This window comes from Pantherophis guttatus, chromosome 1 (assembly GCF_059756535.1).
Source record: "Pantherophis guttatus breed Tessera chromosome 1, ASM5975653v1, whole genome shotgun sequence".
Lineage (NCBI taxonomy): Eukaryota > Metazoa > Chordata > Lepidosauria > Squamata > Colubridae > Pantherophis > Pantherophis guttatus.
The window spans coordinates 131,146,892-131,162,989 of NC_142063.1; the positions used below are offsets into that span (position 1 = coordinate 131,146,892).

At 36.7% G+C, this 16,098-nt stretch overlaps 1 protein-coding gene across 2 annotated transcripts in view; it reads right to left on the minus strand.

The window, feature by feature from the left end:
- The window catches only part of DPP10 (dipeptidyl peptidase like 10), a 635,227-nt gene that overhangs the window by 52,493 nt on the left and 566,636 nt on the right, over nt 1-16,098 (minus strand). For both annotated transcript variants that reach the window (XM_087881801.1, XM_087881800.1), the window contains exons 11-12: nt 6,293-6,416; nt 1,678-1,716 (exon numbers count right to left, since the gene is read on the minus strand). In XM_087881801.1, the coding sequence (XP_087737927.1) occupies nt 1,678-1,716; nt 6,293-6,416 (163 nt within the window). The remainder of the gene's footprint in view (nt 1-1,677; nt 1,717-6,292; nt 6,417-16,098) is intronic.

The window sequence follows — 16,098 nt, forward strand, 5'->3', positions numbered from 1 at the left end:
TATGTATTGAATCCTCTCAATTTTAATTGCTTTGTATTATCTTTGTTACTGTTTTTATTATATTGTAACCTGCTCAGAACAACTTAAAACTTTAATTAATGAATAAGGCAAGCTCTGCAGCAGAGAAAGCCCACCTCACGAGACCCACCAAATGTGATTCCCTGACAGGACACACAATATGCTTTCCCTGCCACATCCAATAGGGTGGAATGATAAAATTGGGGACAGGTGGGCCCTCAGGTAATCCAGTGCCATAGCATAAAGGGTTTTAAAGATTAGAGCCAACCCCTTGAATTGGACCTGGAAGCAAACTGGCAACCAATGCAGCTTGCAGAACAGAGGTGTAACATGCACTGTTCTAGGAGCACACTGCCTGTGCTATGGCATTCTGCACCTGCACCTGAAGGCTTTTGTATACTCAGCCCCATGTTGAGTGCATTATAGTAGTCCAATCTGTAGGTGACTAGGGCATAAATCACTATTAGCAGAGTCTGCCAATTCAGTAATGGGCACAAGTGGCGCATGACACAAAGCTATGCAAAAGCTTGTGTTTTGTTTACTATTATTTACTATGTATAATATTAAATTTTATAATTTTTTGGCTTTATTTTAAAAATGGGAAGCTCATGGAAAGTTATTTTGCACTATCATTATGTATTAGAATAGAATAGAATAGAATAGAATAGAATAGAATAGAATAGAATAGAATAGAATAGAATAGAATAGAATAGAATAGAAGAGTTGGAAGGAAACTTGGAGGTCTTCTAGTCCAACCCCTTGTAGGAAACCCTACAACACTTCAGACAAATGGTTATCCAACATCTTAAAAATTTCCAGTGTTGCAGCATTCACAACTTTTGCAGGCAAGTTGTTCCACTGATTAATTGTTCTAACTGTCAGGAAATTTCTTCTTAGTTCTAAGTTGCTTTTCTCCTTGATTAGTTTCCACCCATTGCTTCTTGTTCTACTCTCAGATGCTTTGGAAAATAGTTTGACTCCCTCTTCTTTGTGGCAACCCCTGAGATATTGGAACACTGCTATCGTGTCTCCCCTAGTACTTCTTTTCATTAAACTAGGCATACCCAGTTCCTGCAACTGTTCTTCATATATTTTAGCCTCCAGTCCCTAATCATCTTTGTTGCTCTTCTCTCCACTCTTTCTAGAGTCTCAACATCTTTTTTACATCGTGGCGACCAAAATAGTGAGATGGTTTCTTGTCTAATGCGTTGAAATTCATTTTTATTAAGACACTTGATTAGGCATTTGTCTAATGGCAGACTTATTATGTATTGCTCTGAAGGAAAGAGAAGCTGAGGGTGTCTTCCCTTTGGCAATCTATGGGGTTATGGGCCAAAAGTCAGACTTTCTGTATGTAACCCTATCCTGTGAAATCCTATGCTTCCTTTTGCCTGGTTGGATAACCATCTGTATTATGTCAATGTATATAGTTTAATATACAATATAAACTGCCAGGAATCAGAATAAGCTGGGCAGTATCAAACTGCAAGCTATCAAAGACCTATACTAGAATTTTATTCTATGATGCCATCAGAAAAATACAGCAACTATAGTGAGGTACCAACTCATTTATTTTTTTAACTCTGCTGAAATTACTCCCAAGCTTTTAAGAAATCATCAATATCTGTACTTTGTTCCAAATAATTAATAATACTATACCTGCTTAGAAAGCCAGACTTCAGATGTAAATTCATACTTCTAAAAACAACACAAAATATAGTTAAGTATACATAAATATCAAGAAGTTATTTATTGCAGAATTATATGCCTAATAGGTTGCATTTTGAATCTTAAAATTGATGGATTGATCAATTTTTATTAGCTGCCACAATCTTTTCCAATCTGAGTGCTCTTCGGTTATATGAAGCAGTTCATAAAATGTCAGCAATGGCCATATATGATAGATTATGGGGAAGCTGTGAAATGAGTGGAAGACAGAACAGAAAAAAAAAAAACAAGTGCAAGAGTCGGCTGACAGAAATGACAACTTACATCAAATAGATACGAGATCTAGGATGAAGTATTTAAATCATTCAAAGAGACTCTGCCTTAATTAACTTATATGAGAGAGTGAGAAATTTAACAAAACTTTGTAACAGAGTTGGAAGGAACCTTGTAGATCATCTAGTCCAATCCCCTGCTCAAGCAGGAGACCCAATACTATGTCCAATCTCTTCTTGAAAACTTCCAGTGATGAAGCACCCACAACTTCTGAGGGCAAGCTGTTCCATTGGTTGATTGTTATGTCATTAAAAAATTCCTTATTTCTAGGTTGAATCTCTCCTTGATCGGTTTCCATCCACTGTTCCTTGTCTGGCCTTTCGGTGTTTTGGAAAATGGGTTGTCCCTTTCCTCTCTGTGACAGACCCTCAAATATTGGAATACTGCTATCATGTCAACCCTAGTCCTTCTTTTAATTAAACTAGATATACCAACTTCCTGTAACCATTCTTCATATGTTATAACCTCCTCTCACCTAATTATTTTTGTTGTTCTTCTCTGCACTCTTTCTAGAATCCCAATATCTTTTTTAGTGTGGTGATCAAAAGTGGATGTAGTATTCCAGGTGTGGCCTTACCAAAGCTTTATGTAGCGGTACTAGTATCTCATGTGGTCTTGATTCTGTCCCTCTGTTAATGCAATTTAGGATTGCATTGGCTTTTTTGGCTGCTGCTGCATACTGCTGGCTCATATTTAATTTATTGTCCACTAGGAATCCAAGATCCATCTCACAGTTACTGCTATTAAGCCAGGTTTTACCTAATCTGTACATGTACTTTTGATTTTTCTGGCTTACTTTTCTCTACACTGAATTTCATTTTGTTAGATAAGGCAGAGTATTCAAGTCTGTTGAATCTTGAGCCTAGGGTATTGTCTATTTTTAGTGTCATCTGCAAATTTGATGAGTTCCCCTTTAATTCCCTCATCTAAGTCATTTATGAAGATATTGAAGAGTACTGATCCTAAGATGGAACCTTGTGATATCCCTGCTTACTTCCCTCCATGTAGATGTAGGGAACTACTAAGGACTACTCATTGAGCATGGTTTGTCAGCCAGTTGATTTGTCTTTGAATAGTTTGAATTTACATCGCACTAACATTAAGTGAGGGAGTGAATGAATTTTAGCTCTTAGTTCCTTGTTTTTGTCCAACTGTATGGGGCTGGCAATCATGACACCTGGCTACCTATAAAAGCTTGAATGGTTTGGTTGTTTGATATCTACAGTATCACCTGCATTGTATAATTCCAAATGACAGCCTGAATTCATGTTATTTTAAGGATGTTAAGTGAATTCAGAGCATGGGGCCTTGAAAGCAAAATACTTCATCTCTATGAAACAGCCTACTCCCAAAAATTTGAATGGCACCCTCTCTACTGCCTTTTAGAAAGGAAGTGAAAACAAAACTGTTTGGAAGGATATTCAATATGCACTGTTACTAAAGAAAGACCCCTAAGAGTTATGATTGTTACACTCCTGTTATAACTGAAGATAATGTTTTAATTTTTACGGGAGTATCATTGGAATTGGTGACTTGCAAACATACAAATACTCTGAAAATAGAAATCCATATATTGGAGAGCTCCAACATTTCTGAAAGCATAATTATGAACTATTGTGCATTTAAATTAGCTGCAAAATTGCATATAAATGCTATTTGACACAAAAAGGACACAAAAGTGTAGGTTGTTTAACACTACTGTAAGTAGTAATCTTTCAAAGATAATTTCCTGTTTTTTTCTTTAATGGGGGAAATCTGTAAATTCATAAAGGCTGCTAAACACATGCTCTTCTTTCAGCTATTTGTGATTCTAGTTTAAAAAAGGGACACTAGAAGAATGAAGAAAAATAATACTTTTTTAAATTAAAGAATTTACAGTATGAATGTATGAATTCTATAAACAAAATGCCAAACAACTGTCAGGAAAAATAAGGCTTTTTAATTTTTATTTTTTTTTTGCAAATCCACAGAAAAACCACCCAAACTAACCAGGTGCTCCACTACCAAAGCAAGAACCCAACCTCCCACCAGACAAGCTGGGTAAGGACTTTATTTAAATGAGGCCAAATACGCTGCAGTAACCCAGAATAGCAGAAAAAGGAAATAGAACAGTGATGAAATTTAAAATTTGTTTCTACTGGTTCTGTGGGTGTGGCTTGGTGGGGTGGGGGTAATGTGACTGGGTGGGCGTGGCCAATTTTTTTAACTTTTAAAATCATTTTTCTACAACCTTTTAGGCGAAGAGGTTGTAAAAAAATGCTTTCAAAAGCCTTTGATGATCCCAGCTGAGCCACACGATCATCAGAGGCTTTTTTTTTTACTTTTAAAAGCATTTTTTCGGCCGAAGAGGTTGTAGAAAAAATGCTTTTAAATTTTTTTTTTAAAAAAGCCTCTGATGATTGTGAGGCTCAGCTGTGCATGGGGGGGGGCAAGGATTTTTGCTACCCGTTCTCCAAACCACCCGCCTCCATCACTACCGGATCGGGCGATCCGGTCTGAACGGGAGCATTTCACCCCTGAAATAAAACATCTATACAACATATTCCAACAAAATGGATACCCATGGAACTTTATCAAAAAGCCCCTGACCACTCAACTCAATACAGCACAGCCAACACAAACGCTAAAAATAATTACTTTAGTATACATCAAGAATAACTCAGAAACCACCAACAGACTACTGCAACCACATGGAATCAGCATAGCACACAAGCCAGCTAAAGCCTTCAAAACATCCTAAGCAAACCAAAAGTCCCAGCAATCCAAGAAAAAAACAGGAGTCGCCTACAACATGCAATGTAAGAACTGCAACAACTATTACGTAGGACAAATAGATAGAAGACTAGCAGACGGCATCCATGACAAAAATTCTTTAATTCCACAATATATAGACCGATTTAACCATAGTTTCAATTGGGAAAATATGACAATTCTAGACTAGGCCAAATCCAAAAATGCCAGGGAATTTCTAGAAGCCTGCCACTCTGACAAATCAGCATTAATAGACACACAGACATTAACAACATATATGGACTATGCAAAAGAGACAATCAACCAGCCCAAAAAAGACCCCAGCACCTCTCCACCAGCAATCAGCACCCAGATTAGCATAGATTAACTCCAAGGTTAATATATAGGTCAATATTTTAATTACAGTGTTTATTTCCTTAAACAGGGCAGGAGGGTGGATTTGGTCCCTTTGAATCAATGTTGATTCCTTGTGATTTTCTAAACACATCCCTGAAGTTTTCTTGGCAAGATTTTCAGAAATGATTTTTCATTGTCTTCTTTCTGGGGCCGAGAGAGAATTACAGTGGGCTTTGTGCCTAAGGTTGGACTAGAACTCACAATCCTTTAATTTCTAGCATGGTGCCTTAAACCACTACACCACACTGAGCCTCATTTAAACAGTGTCCTGTTTTTAGATACAAAACCTAAAAAAATTGAAATATAATTATTCAAAAAAAAAAAAAGCTCTATAACAAAAGAATTAAAAATAGCAAAACTAGAAAAAAAAAGAATGAAGTTAAAAAGAAAGGAAGAGAAGAAAATACACTCTCAAATAACACAGTAAGACTTCTTTCTAGCTAACAGCAAAAATAATAGAATCATATTGATTCAAATCATCAGGCATTTTTTTCAACTACAAATTAAACTGATCATATTGTCTGATTTTCTACAAGCTAATATAAGAGCTGACAAGTCTTACTTGGCGAGTGTTTAGAGTCTGGTAGATCATCTGTATTATTTTCTGATCAACAGAAGCAGGTTAAGCAATTGGCTTAGACATAAATTACTAGTTTGCCATTAACTCTTTTCAAAAAGAACACCTTGCCGTTGACAGTATTATGGGATTCCAAAATTATCTATTGTTATAATACCAGTAATTGCTGTTTCATCTCCTGGATAAGTGCTGCCAAATATCCTACTGAGAATTCAAACTGTTTCCTCACTCTGTTTAGCTTTGTCAAATAAAGATAAATTTTTGGAACCCAGAATAGTTTTATGGATACCCAGCTGTTCTCCCTACCTGATTTTCTAGCCCATGGAGTTGGAATGAAGAACAAAAGTATCATCTGATATTTATGTTCGTGGCAGGTTGTCTTTGTCTGTAAGCACACTAGATCTACAGTGAGGTATTTAATACAAGTTGTATGTTAATGCACAGAAATGAGCTGAAGTAAAAAAAAAAAAAAAACCTCTAAAGCTTGTCCTACATGCATAAGAACCATTATTAAAATGTAAGCTTAAAAATGAACAAGAAGTTTCATACCATACTACAGGCACCAGTGGTTGTTTCACACACTGTAAGGATGGATAGATTTTGAGGCCTGTTTAGCCACCGCACCACAGTCTTAGTGTTGCTCACCCACTTGACCATCGTTATATAATATTCTCTAAAACAGAGATGGATTGTAAAATACAGGAGTTACAAGCAGTTTGTATCAATTGCTTTAAGATATACAAGACATTGAAAAATTGCTGTAGGCAATGTGAATATTGCTATAGGCAATGTGAATATGCTATATTCATATATTTAATACTCAAACATCCTTCAAAATTGACTTTAGCATATTCAGAATATGTAGGATAACTTTCATGTTGTTTTGATCACAATACTTTGCCTTACAGTTTATCAAACTAAACCATACATACATACAGAGATATAATCTTCAAATCCATAAGCAAAATGCCAACATAGTGCCAGGAAAAACAAGAGATAGTATGGTTAACTATTTAGGGAGTTGGACTGTGGAGTGCATGTAAAATGAGGTGACCTTAGGCCAATCACTGTCTCTTAGTCCAATGAACAGGATTGTCACTGTGGGTGAAAACTGGAGAACGGAGTACTAACAAAGTCACTTTCAGCTTCTGAATGAAAGATAGGGCATATGAACATAACAATATCATAGCATTCAATAATTTTTGGCTACATAAGAGAATCTACACATAATATTTATGGTTGGAGCTATTCCCTCTACCTCTAGAAGACTTATTAGATTGTCATACAGAAATACTGTAGTTACGTAGGGTAGTTTTCATTACCAGTTCTGCCGTCATTTAAATTTAGAAATACTTAAGTTCTTAGTTGATTACGTGCCATAAAATTGTTGCCATTCTTAGCAACCCATAAGTACGGGACTCCCTGTACTTATGTTTCCACTTAAAAGAATATCAATCCACAGCAAAAGGTGAAAAATATTTTACAACAATACACCTGGATTTCTTTTCTTTTTTTTTGCCTTTTTTTTCCTTTTTTTCTTTTATTTTATTAAGGTTACACCTGGATTTCTGATGACATCTGTGATATTTAACAATAATTTTGCCAAATCACAACTCAAAATGTTTTCTTATTACTTAATATCTTGAAATAACATTGTACTTTTCCATCACAGGTAGTCCTCGACATACAACAGTTCTCTTAGTGACTGTTTTAAGTTACAACAGCACTGAAAAATGTGACTTATGACCCTTTTCCACACTTCTGATCATTGCAGTATCCCTGTGATCATGTGATTTACATTTGGATGCTTGACAACTGACTCACATTTATGATGGTTGCAAAGTTCCGGCTCAGTTGTAACTTGAGGACTACCTGAATTTCAATTTGATGGTTACAAGCATTATTATTATTTATAGGTACTCTCGACTTATAGCCATTCATTTAGTGACTGTTCGAATTTACAGCAGCACTGAAAACGTGACTTATGACTTTGTCACGTGATAAAAATTTGGGTGCTTGGTAAGTTATATAGTTATCAGTTGCAGCATCCCAGGGTCATGTGATCACCATTTGTAATCTTTCCCGCCAGCTTCTGACAAGCAAAGTCAATTGGAGAAGTCAGCTTTGCTGAACAACTGTGTCATAAAAGTTGTAAAATGGGATGCAACTCACTTAACTCCCCCATTTAGCAGCAGAAATTTTGGACTCCCCTGTGGTTGTAAGTCAAGGACTACCTGTATTGGGATACTTTTTTTTTTTTTTACTTTTTCTTTCTTTCTTATAAATTTTGGAATTGTACAAACAAAAACCCTTTAAACAAGCTTATTAATATTTGACACATGCTTAGTAAAATAAGCAGACAGTAAACTCTAAAAAGAAAAGGAATTTCTATAATTATTATATAGACACAGATATATTTTATATTCCAATTAACCTTAAAATAAATCTTACAATTGTATTAGATCAATTTCACATTTAGACATCACCTTCACACTGTTGTTTGGTGCATCAAACATAACACTTAATTCAACTGTTCTATATTTATGCCTGTGTCTGGGAGGAGGAGACTTTTGCCTAAAGGTCAAGTTTCTTGGAACATCAGTTACATGCAACATCAAGCAGAGACACTTTTTCAAATTGTGTGGGGCCTCAATTGCTTAGGTAACCCCTCTTTGCCTTTCATTGTTGTGCATACCTCTTTCACACACATTTATATACAAACAAAAGGCCCTTCCCAAAGGCTCCTCAGCTGATCAGTGTAGAACAGCTGAGGAATATTGGCAGTTTCTATGGTGATACAAGTACTTCAAAGTTTCAAAAATAGAGAGTGTGCAAGAAGCATCCCTGTAAAACGGGGTGTCAAACTCAATTTCATTGAGGGCCACATCAGCGTTGTGTTTGACCTCAGGGGGAGGGGTGAGCATGGCTGGGGTGGGCATGTCCAGCTCGGCATCACTCATATAGGGAGCGCCTGTGGTGGGCCAAGTGCTCTGCCAATGAAAACGGGCTCCCGAGCTCCATTTTTGGTTGCGACAGCCTCCTGCAACCCTCTGCCAGTGAAAATGGAGCTCAGGAGGCTGCCCACAGCCCTCCCATGCTCCATTTTCACTGGCAGAGGCACCACAGGCCAGTTCTTCACTGTTTCCAGGGCAGCCCTGCATGCCAGATCTAAGCACCCCGTGGGCTGGATCTGGCCCCCGGGCCTTGAGTTTGACACCCCTGCTGTAAAAGGACAGCAAAACTGCTTCAAAAGTTGCTCCTGGCTATTCTTGCCTGCATACTGTTTCAAAGCAGCCATTATGAATATGGGGAAATAAATGGCTCATTATACAACTCCTTGAAAAAAATGTATAACGCCAATATTTTTCTTTTGCTTTGTTCTGAGAAACAGTATATTCTCTTTGCAGTGGTGGAATAAAGTACAGGACTTAACTCTGAAATCTTATAAATTGGAAGGGATTTTTTCTCTCCTCCTCCTCCTCTTGGTACTGAATAGGAGATAGCCTTAGAAAAGGTTAGGACCAGTAATGAAATATGGTGGATTGAAAGAGAAAAGCCTGTGGGGCAGAGTTTCTTCATATTTGGGCCAGAGAACAGGCACTTTTTGGACGCAAGGGCAAGGAGCTCTTCATGAATAAGCAATAATAATAGAAGACTGGATGAATCTTCATTGAACAGAAAAAAGCCACTGAGTTAATTTGTTGTTTAAAAGGACACCCACCCAAACCACCACCACCCTTGAATCCAACTTTTGATATGTGCAGAATGTAAAACTTAAGAAAGTCTCACCAAATCTCCCACTGCAGTCTTGGTATCTGTTTGCCTTATTGCATTTACAGCACATTTATATGCAGCCTTGGCCGAATCTAAGTGTTCACTGAAGAGGAGCCGAGAGCAGTCTGTCTCTCTCCTGTAGAAAGTCTGACAGGAATAGTGGATGCTAGAGTTCAAGATAGAGGGGCAAGATGGAGAGGCAGTAGCCATAAATTGCCTGAAAGGCATACCTATTGAGGAATGTACTGAATGTTAGGGGGAAATTTTTGCAACCTTTCCATCCTATTGTCCTGCTGATATGAGATATAGTAGCTCATGTATTGTTATAATTGATTTCATGTTTTCCAATAATTGATTTGACACAAGATAACACAAAAATAAATGAATTGGAATGTTTAAAAGCTTCAAGGGGTTTTTCCAATTGGCTATAAATTGAAAGTTGTAATCCAAGATCATGTGACTGACTAATTCCTTCTACCTAAAAACATGTTCTGGAAAGTGTCTGAGCTAATGGAAGGCCTTTGCAAGGAATACAATAAGCCATTTTGGTACATAAATCTACTATCACTAAAATAGTTGTGTAATCCTGTTGAGGAGGAACGTGAGTAACATAATCCATTGAAATAGAATTCCAAGGTCCAGATAGGGAAGAGGGTGGCTGAAGTAAATTGGCTGACTGTGCAAGGGCAGTCTTGGTCTAGCAATAGACATGATAGGATGAGACATATTTCTTGATATTTGCTCTTATTCTTCAGCGTCAGAACTCTGAGCGCCCAATGAAAACTTTTAAACACTCCCCTATGGTCCAGCAATTTGATTGTCATGGTAGAGTTGTCCTTGAAAGAAGAAGAACATGGTGTTTATGAAACAGCTTATATAAGTCACAGAGGATAAATAAGTCTGTGGTCCTCTGGAGATTGTCTATATGACATACGAGTCTTATTGTTGCAAATAGTCTGATCCAACATATCTACTGCCTATTTCCCTCCCCATAATCTTTTCCAGAAGATCTATACTCGGAGAAGGAGCAAAACTGTTTGGCTTTCACATTGTGATCGAGAGGGTTGAGCATGGAAGATCATATTCAGATTTTTGTGATAATATATATGATAATTTGTTTTTTAGATCCAGAAATATAAGTGACATTAAATTTGAAATGGAGAAAAATGAATCCACCTGATCTTGTAAGGTATGATGGATTGTGCTTTCAATAAGTGTTCCATATTCTTCAGATGTAGCTGTACTGGTTTATTCCTTCTAAGAAATGTCTGCCATATTGGAATGCTGCTTTGGTCATAAGCAACTCTTTATTGAAAATGCCATGGTTCCTTTCCTCTGGGAAAAGCAATTTATAATAAAATGCATAAAGCAGGAGATATTCCCATACAATTTTTTTATGTTTGGAAAATGCCTCCTAATGTTGTGTCTGTCTTATGTGTTTGTTTACAAAACAAAAGGATGAGTGGGGACAGGATGTCTGATGACTCAAGGATGTCATTTGAGACAATTTGAACCTCTGTCCCTTTTTTAGCAGTTAACAGTCTTGTGGATCATGCAAAATCATGGAGAACATTTTCTACCGGTAGAAACTTGCAAAATCCATAAAAACATCTTTCGTACTTCTAGATGGTTGCTAAAAGGGGCTGTACTTTTGCAGGATCAATTTGTATTCCCTCTATAGAGATCTAATAACACAAATAGTCCATTTGAAAATATCAAAAACATATTTCCACCTTTAGTAAAAAGATTATATTTGAGGAATCTCTATAAATCACTTGTAATACAAATCTTGTGTAAAAATGGATGCTCTGAAAACATCAGTGTGCAGTATGCAGTCCAAGTACAGCACTACATATTTGACAAAAATATCAGAAAATATTTCATTGATGAATCTAGAAAGACAGCAGGACAATTATTCAATCAAAATAGCACCATTTTGAATTCCAATTTCTCATGCCTGGTACCAAAGGCAGTTAAAAATTCAGTGGGCCTCTTTCAAACTATAAGTGTCTTTCAAATTGATGAAAATACGTGTTTTCTGAAGGTTGTTCAGCAGACCTGAAATATGAGGTAGTGGGTAGTGGTTTCTAATTGTCACAGAGTTCAGAAATCTATATCATGAATAGTCTTTCAAGGAATTATTAGGTACAGATGCTGGAGATGTACAAGGGGAAATGAATCCCTTCTTCAAATTGTCATCCAGAAGTTCTTGTAAGGTGGTCAGACATAAGATAGTGTCTCTTAGTTGGAATCAGGGCTCCTGACTTCAAGTTAATTATGTAGTTACATGCTTGGTGAAGAGGCAGGGTAATTGTGTCTTCCAATGAGGATTCATGGTGAACCAGTTGTCTCGAAAGGAGCAGAGATGGAATTGTGGTGAGATCAGTGGCCAGATGGCAATATCTGGCTGGCCAAATATCTCTGGATAAAGGATATATTCTGAGATTACCCTTTTGTACCCTGGACATGAGTAAACTGTAGAAAATTAGGCTTATGCAGTTGGCTGATGAGTTGAGTGGCTGGGAGTCAAGACATTTTGACCAAGCTAATAGTCACAATGTAGCCTCTATGGACATAAAGTTCTGCTGAGACTCATTTCTTAATCATTTTTGGAAACAATTTTTAAATTACTTTTCAACTATTAGGAGAACAAGCCTTATAACATGCACTGGGTGAGTTTCCTTTAATTCCTAGTGAAAGAAGTTTCAAAAATAAGTTTAAGAACATAAAAAATAACTTTTTAAAAGAATAAACAGCAAAAGATGATTAAAATAATTGAACTAGTAGAGTTATAAGATTAAGGGTTTAAATGAATTTAAAATAAGATTTTGAAATTAGTAAGAATCCTTCCCATTGTCCTGCTTCTGGTTTCAATTACTGACTCAAACACAGCTGCTATATCTCTCACTCTACTGAAGGCCAGGAGATAATAGCATGCAAACCAAAGCAAAGTCTCAGATGGTTGCCTGAATGAATTGTTTTCATATAGGAGCACACAGAAGAATAGTCCACAAGCAGTCCAAAATTCCAAAAGCTAGGTCAAGGTTGTCAGTCAATCCAAAAGTCAGAGGTTTAAGGTTTCTTACATGAACAGGAACATTATGCAAGAGCTGGAGATCAAACAGTTGCTTCCATGAGGGATCATTGAACAGAGCTGTCTCTTAAATCAGGCTGTAGCCAGCTGTTTTTAATCAAGATATTGACTGCCTTGCTTGGCAGGAAGCCTAAAGGAATGATGTTGCTCTGCTCTTCACTCTACTCACCAGATGTAGGGGCTGAGAGGTCTGATGTCATCAAAACCATCTGACTCTTCCACCTGTTCCTGGGTTTGATGAGCCTCAATGTCTCCTAAGGCTGACACTCTACAGGTTCTGTTGGAGCCTCTTCTTCAACATCTGAGTTGTTTGAGTCTTGGATCATGACACTCGAGGGAAAATGCTGTTGTTTTGAATTCTTAAAAGAAAAAACGATAGGATGGGAATTTGAATGCTGGACACTAGAGGGAACCAGAAGGAACTAAAGATTACAGTTAAAAGAGAAAAATGCTTAAATTTGATTTACTAACAATTAAAAGAGAAAAATGCTTAAATTTGATTTACTAACTTAGAATGGAGCAAAATATTTTAACACTGGAGATATTGGTGGATATTTGTAAGCAATGGATCCAGAAATTAATTTTAAAAGAGTATGCCATTATAGATTTTTCCTGCAAATGTAGGGTCTACTTTTTATTTTTTTTTACAGATCAACCCTGTCTTCATCCACTGGTACAGCAGGAATTCACCCACCAGCTTGATGCCCAAGACTGACAAAATGGGCTGAAATAGAATGATTAGTCCAAGGTCACCCAGCCACCTTTCATGCTACAGGTAGACTGTCCTTAAAAGATATTTTGGAATAGGAACACATTTTATCAGACAAAATTGAGTTTGATCTGAAAGTGGATTTAAAAATAACAAGTTGCAAGGCTAATATGGAAAAAGATGTTAAACTTGGTATACAAATGAAACTGGCTGATGTCTTAACAATTAAAAGGGTTATATAAATGGCAAACCAAAAGAGCAATTTGGATAGCTATATCATTTTGAGTTACAAAAATGATCTGTTTAAGTTCTGAAGAATTTTGTGGAAAGGGACAAAAAAATGAAAGGAAAACAAATACTAGGACATTATTTGAAGAGGTTAAAGATCAAGATTGTTAAAAGTAAAAGGAAGGAACATAAACTGGATTTATTTGATCAAAGTTAAAATAGGTATATTGTTATTTCTGGTAATTATTACAATAATAGATTTTTACTGACCAGGATTGAATCATGAGATTTCAAGGATCTCTTTATAGATAAGAATTGAGACATGGGAAGAAGGCATGGCTGTATTATAAGATAAAGTGTTGTTAAAATTATTGATACTGATTTTGACAAATGGGGAAGTCACTTCTCTATATATCTCTATTCTTTTTCTTGTTTGTACTTTTTAAATATTTTTCTTCCTAAATTATTTTTTCTGTTCTTCTGCACTTTCTCCTTTTTCTTTTTTTGCAGTTTTTTTTAACTGTAACATTTAGTAAAATTATTATAATTAAAAAAAAAAGAGAGAGAGAGAGAAGCAAGGTTAATTCCTTGTTCCCCCAAACATAACCAAATTCTATGCACTTTTCTGGTAAGGAAGAGGATTGCCAGAACTGTTCTGCAAAGAAGGCAAGAGTAGGAACTTTGCAAACCATGCTGCTCACACTTTTGATTGACCCTTGCTGCCAGTGAACATCTGGATCATTATTTTGAGCCCAATCAATGAGCCATGTAAATAAGTTGTGATAAAATGGAATGGAAATAATTCTGTAGGATCATTTATTATCCGTTGTAAAAGAATTGTACATTGCACGATAAAAGCAGGTCAAAGTGCTTGCCTGTCAATTGTTTCCACAAATAAACATTTCTCTTTGTCAGCAGTTTAAACTGCAGTATTTCTCTGACATTGGCCGTGCACCTGAATCTAGAAGAGTGGAGAGTTGCATGTTTAAGTCTGAGAGTGTACGAAGAGTAACAAGAATAAAATATGCTTTTCTGCTGTTGTTGTCTGAACTCTTCACTGCCTGAGGCTCTCTGTTGAGATCTTGGGAGCGAAATCTAGGAGGATCTCCAAAGATGACACTCTGGAATGATTTCAGCATTTGTTTGCTACAAAGTCCACAGTCCTACAGTTGTGGCACTTAATAACTAATTCAGAGATCTGTACTTTAGCAATGCAAGTCTTGGCCACATGCCCTATAGCTCCACAGTAGAGTTTTCTACTGTGTTTTCTCCTTCTCTGTTTTTCTGCTGTGGACAAAACCTGCTCTTATTTGTATGGCTTCTCCAGTGTTGGCATCTAAGGATTTCACTGAGTGGGGGATAAGGATGCAGAGAGGCTGTGAAATTTTCCATATTCTTTCCTCAGTGTCTCAACTTTTTCAATCTTCCATCAATATTGTAAGCCACCCAGAGTCACTTGAATGAATTGAGTGGCTATAGAAATACATAAATTAAAAGGAAAAAAAAATGTGCCACAGAATATTTTGACAATATGCCTTGCCCCACTCATCTCTCAGTTCATCAGCAAGTCCTTTCCCAAACTGGTCAATCAGAATAAGATTATTCCATTCCATATTTCTGTTTTATGATTGAAATCTGGTAGATACTCATGAAATCTGTGATCACCTGCTTTAGCTTGTGAAACGTCCGAATTTTATTTATTTATTAAATGTGTTTGCCACCCATCTCGCCGTGAGACAATTTGCTGTAACTCTCCTTTCTGAATCATCAAAAGTCTAATATTTGAATGAAGATCTGATAATTGTCCAGCAATGGATTAATGCTCTCAAGGCACAGCCAACTGGTTATTCCTCCTTTCTGCAGACTCAAAGGAAAAGCAATATATAAGCACTGTTCAGGACATTCTGTTGTCCAGCCCACTATAAACAATTCATTTGGATTCTTAGAGTCAAAAATTGATCCTGAAGTCCTCCAAACTTCGATGAGAATAACATTGTTTGGTCAGAAGTGTTTTGAGTCTCTTCTAGCTGAGCGAAATTTTGACACAATTTCTATGTTAGATGTACCACATCATTGTGCAGGTTTGTTATATATATATATAATCACTTGCTGTTGATGCTATGACCATGTTCAGCAACTCATCTTTCAGACAACGGGATGCCTCAAATATCAAATGAGCATTTCATCCAAAATGTTCTATTATAAAGAGGTGAGACTTTCAAGCATGATGTCAGCTTTTCAAAGCTGGTCAGGAACAGACAACTGAAGGGCTATCAGAATTCCACTTTATTGTTATGGGATATTATAAAAGAATCTTGAACGCCTACTAGGATATTCTCTTGTCCCCTCTTATACAAAAATAAAAAATCAGAGTAATATTTTTTTTCCTTTCTCTTCCTCTCTTCCTTCCCAAGGTTACATTGTTGTTTACCTAACAGTTTCTGCATTCGTCTATGGAGATTCTTAGTCATTCAGGTCACGGTTGTCCCAAAGGTGTTTTTTCGAGAGGCAACTGGACTTCCTGGTTTTTCTTTTGAAGACGTTTCACTT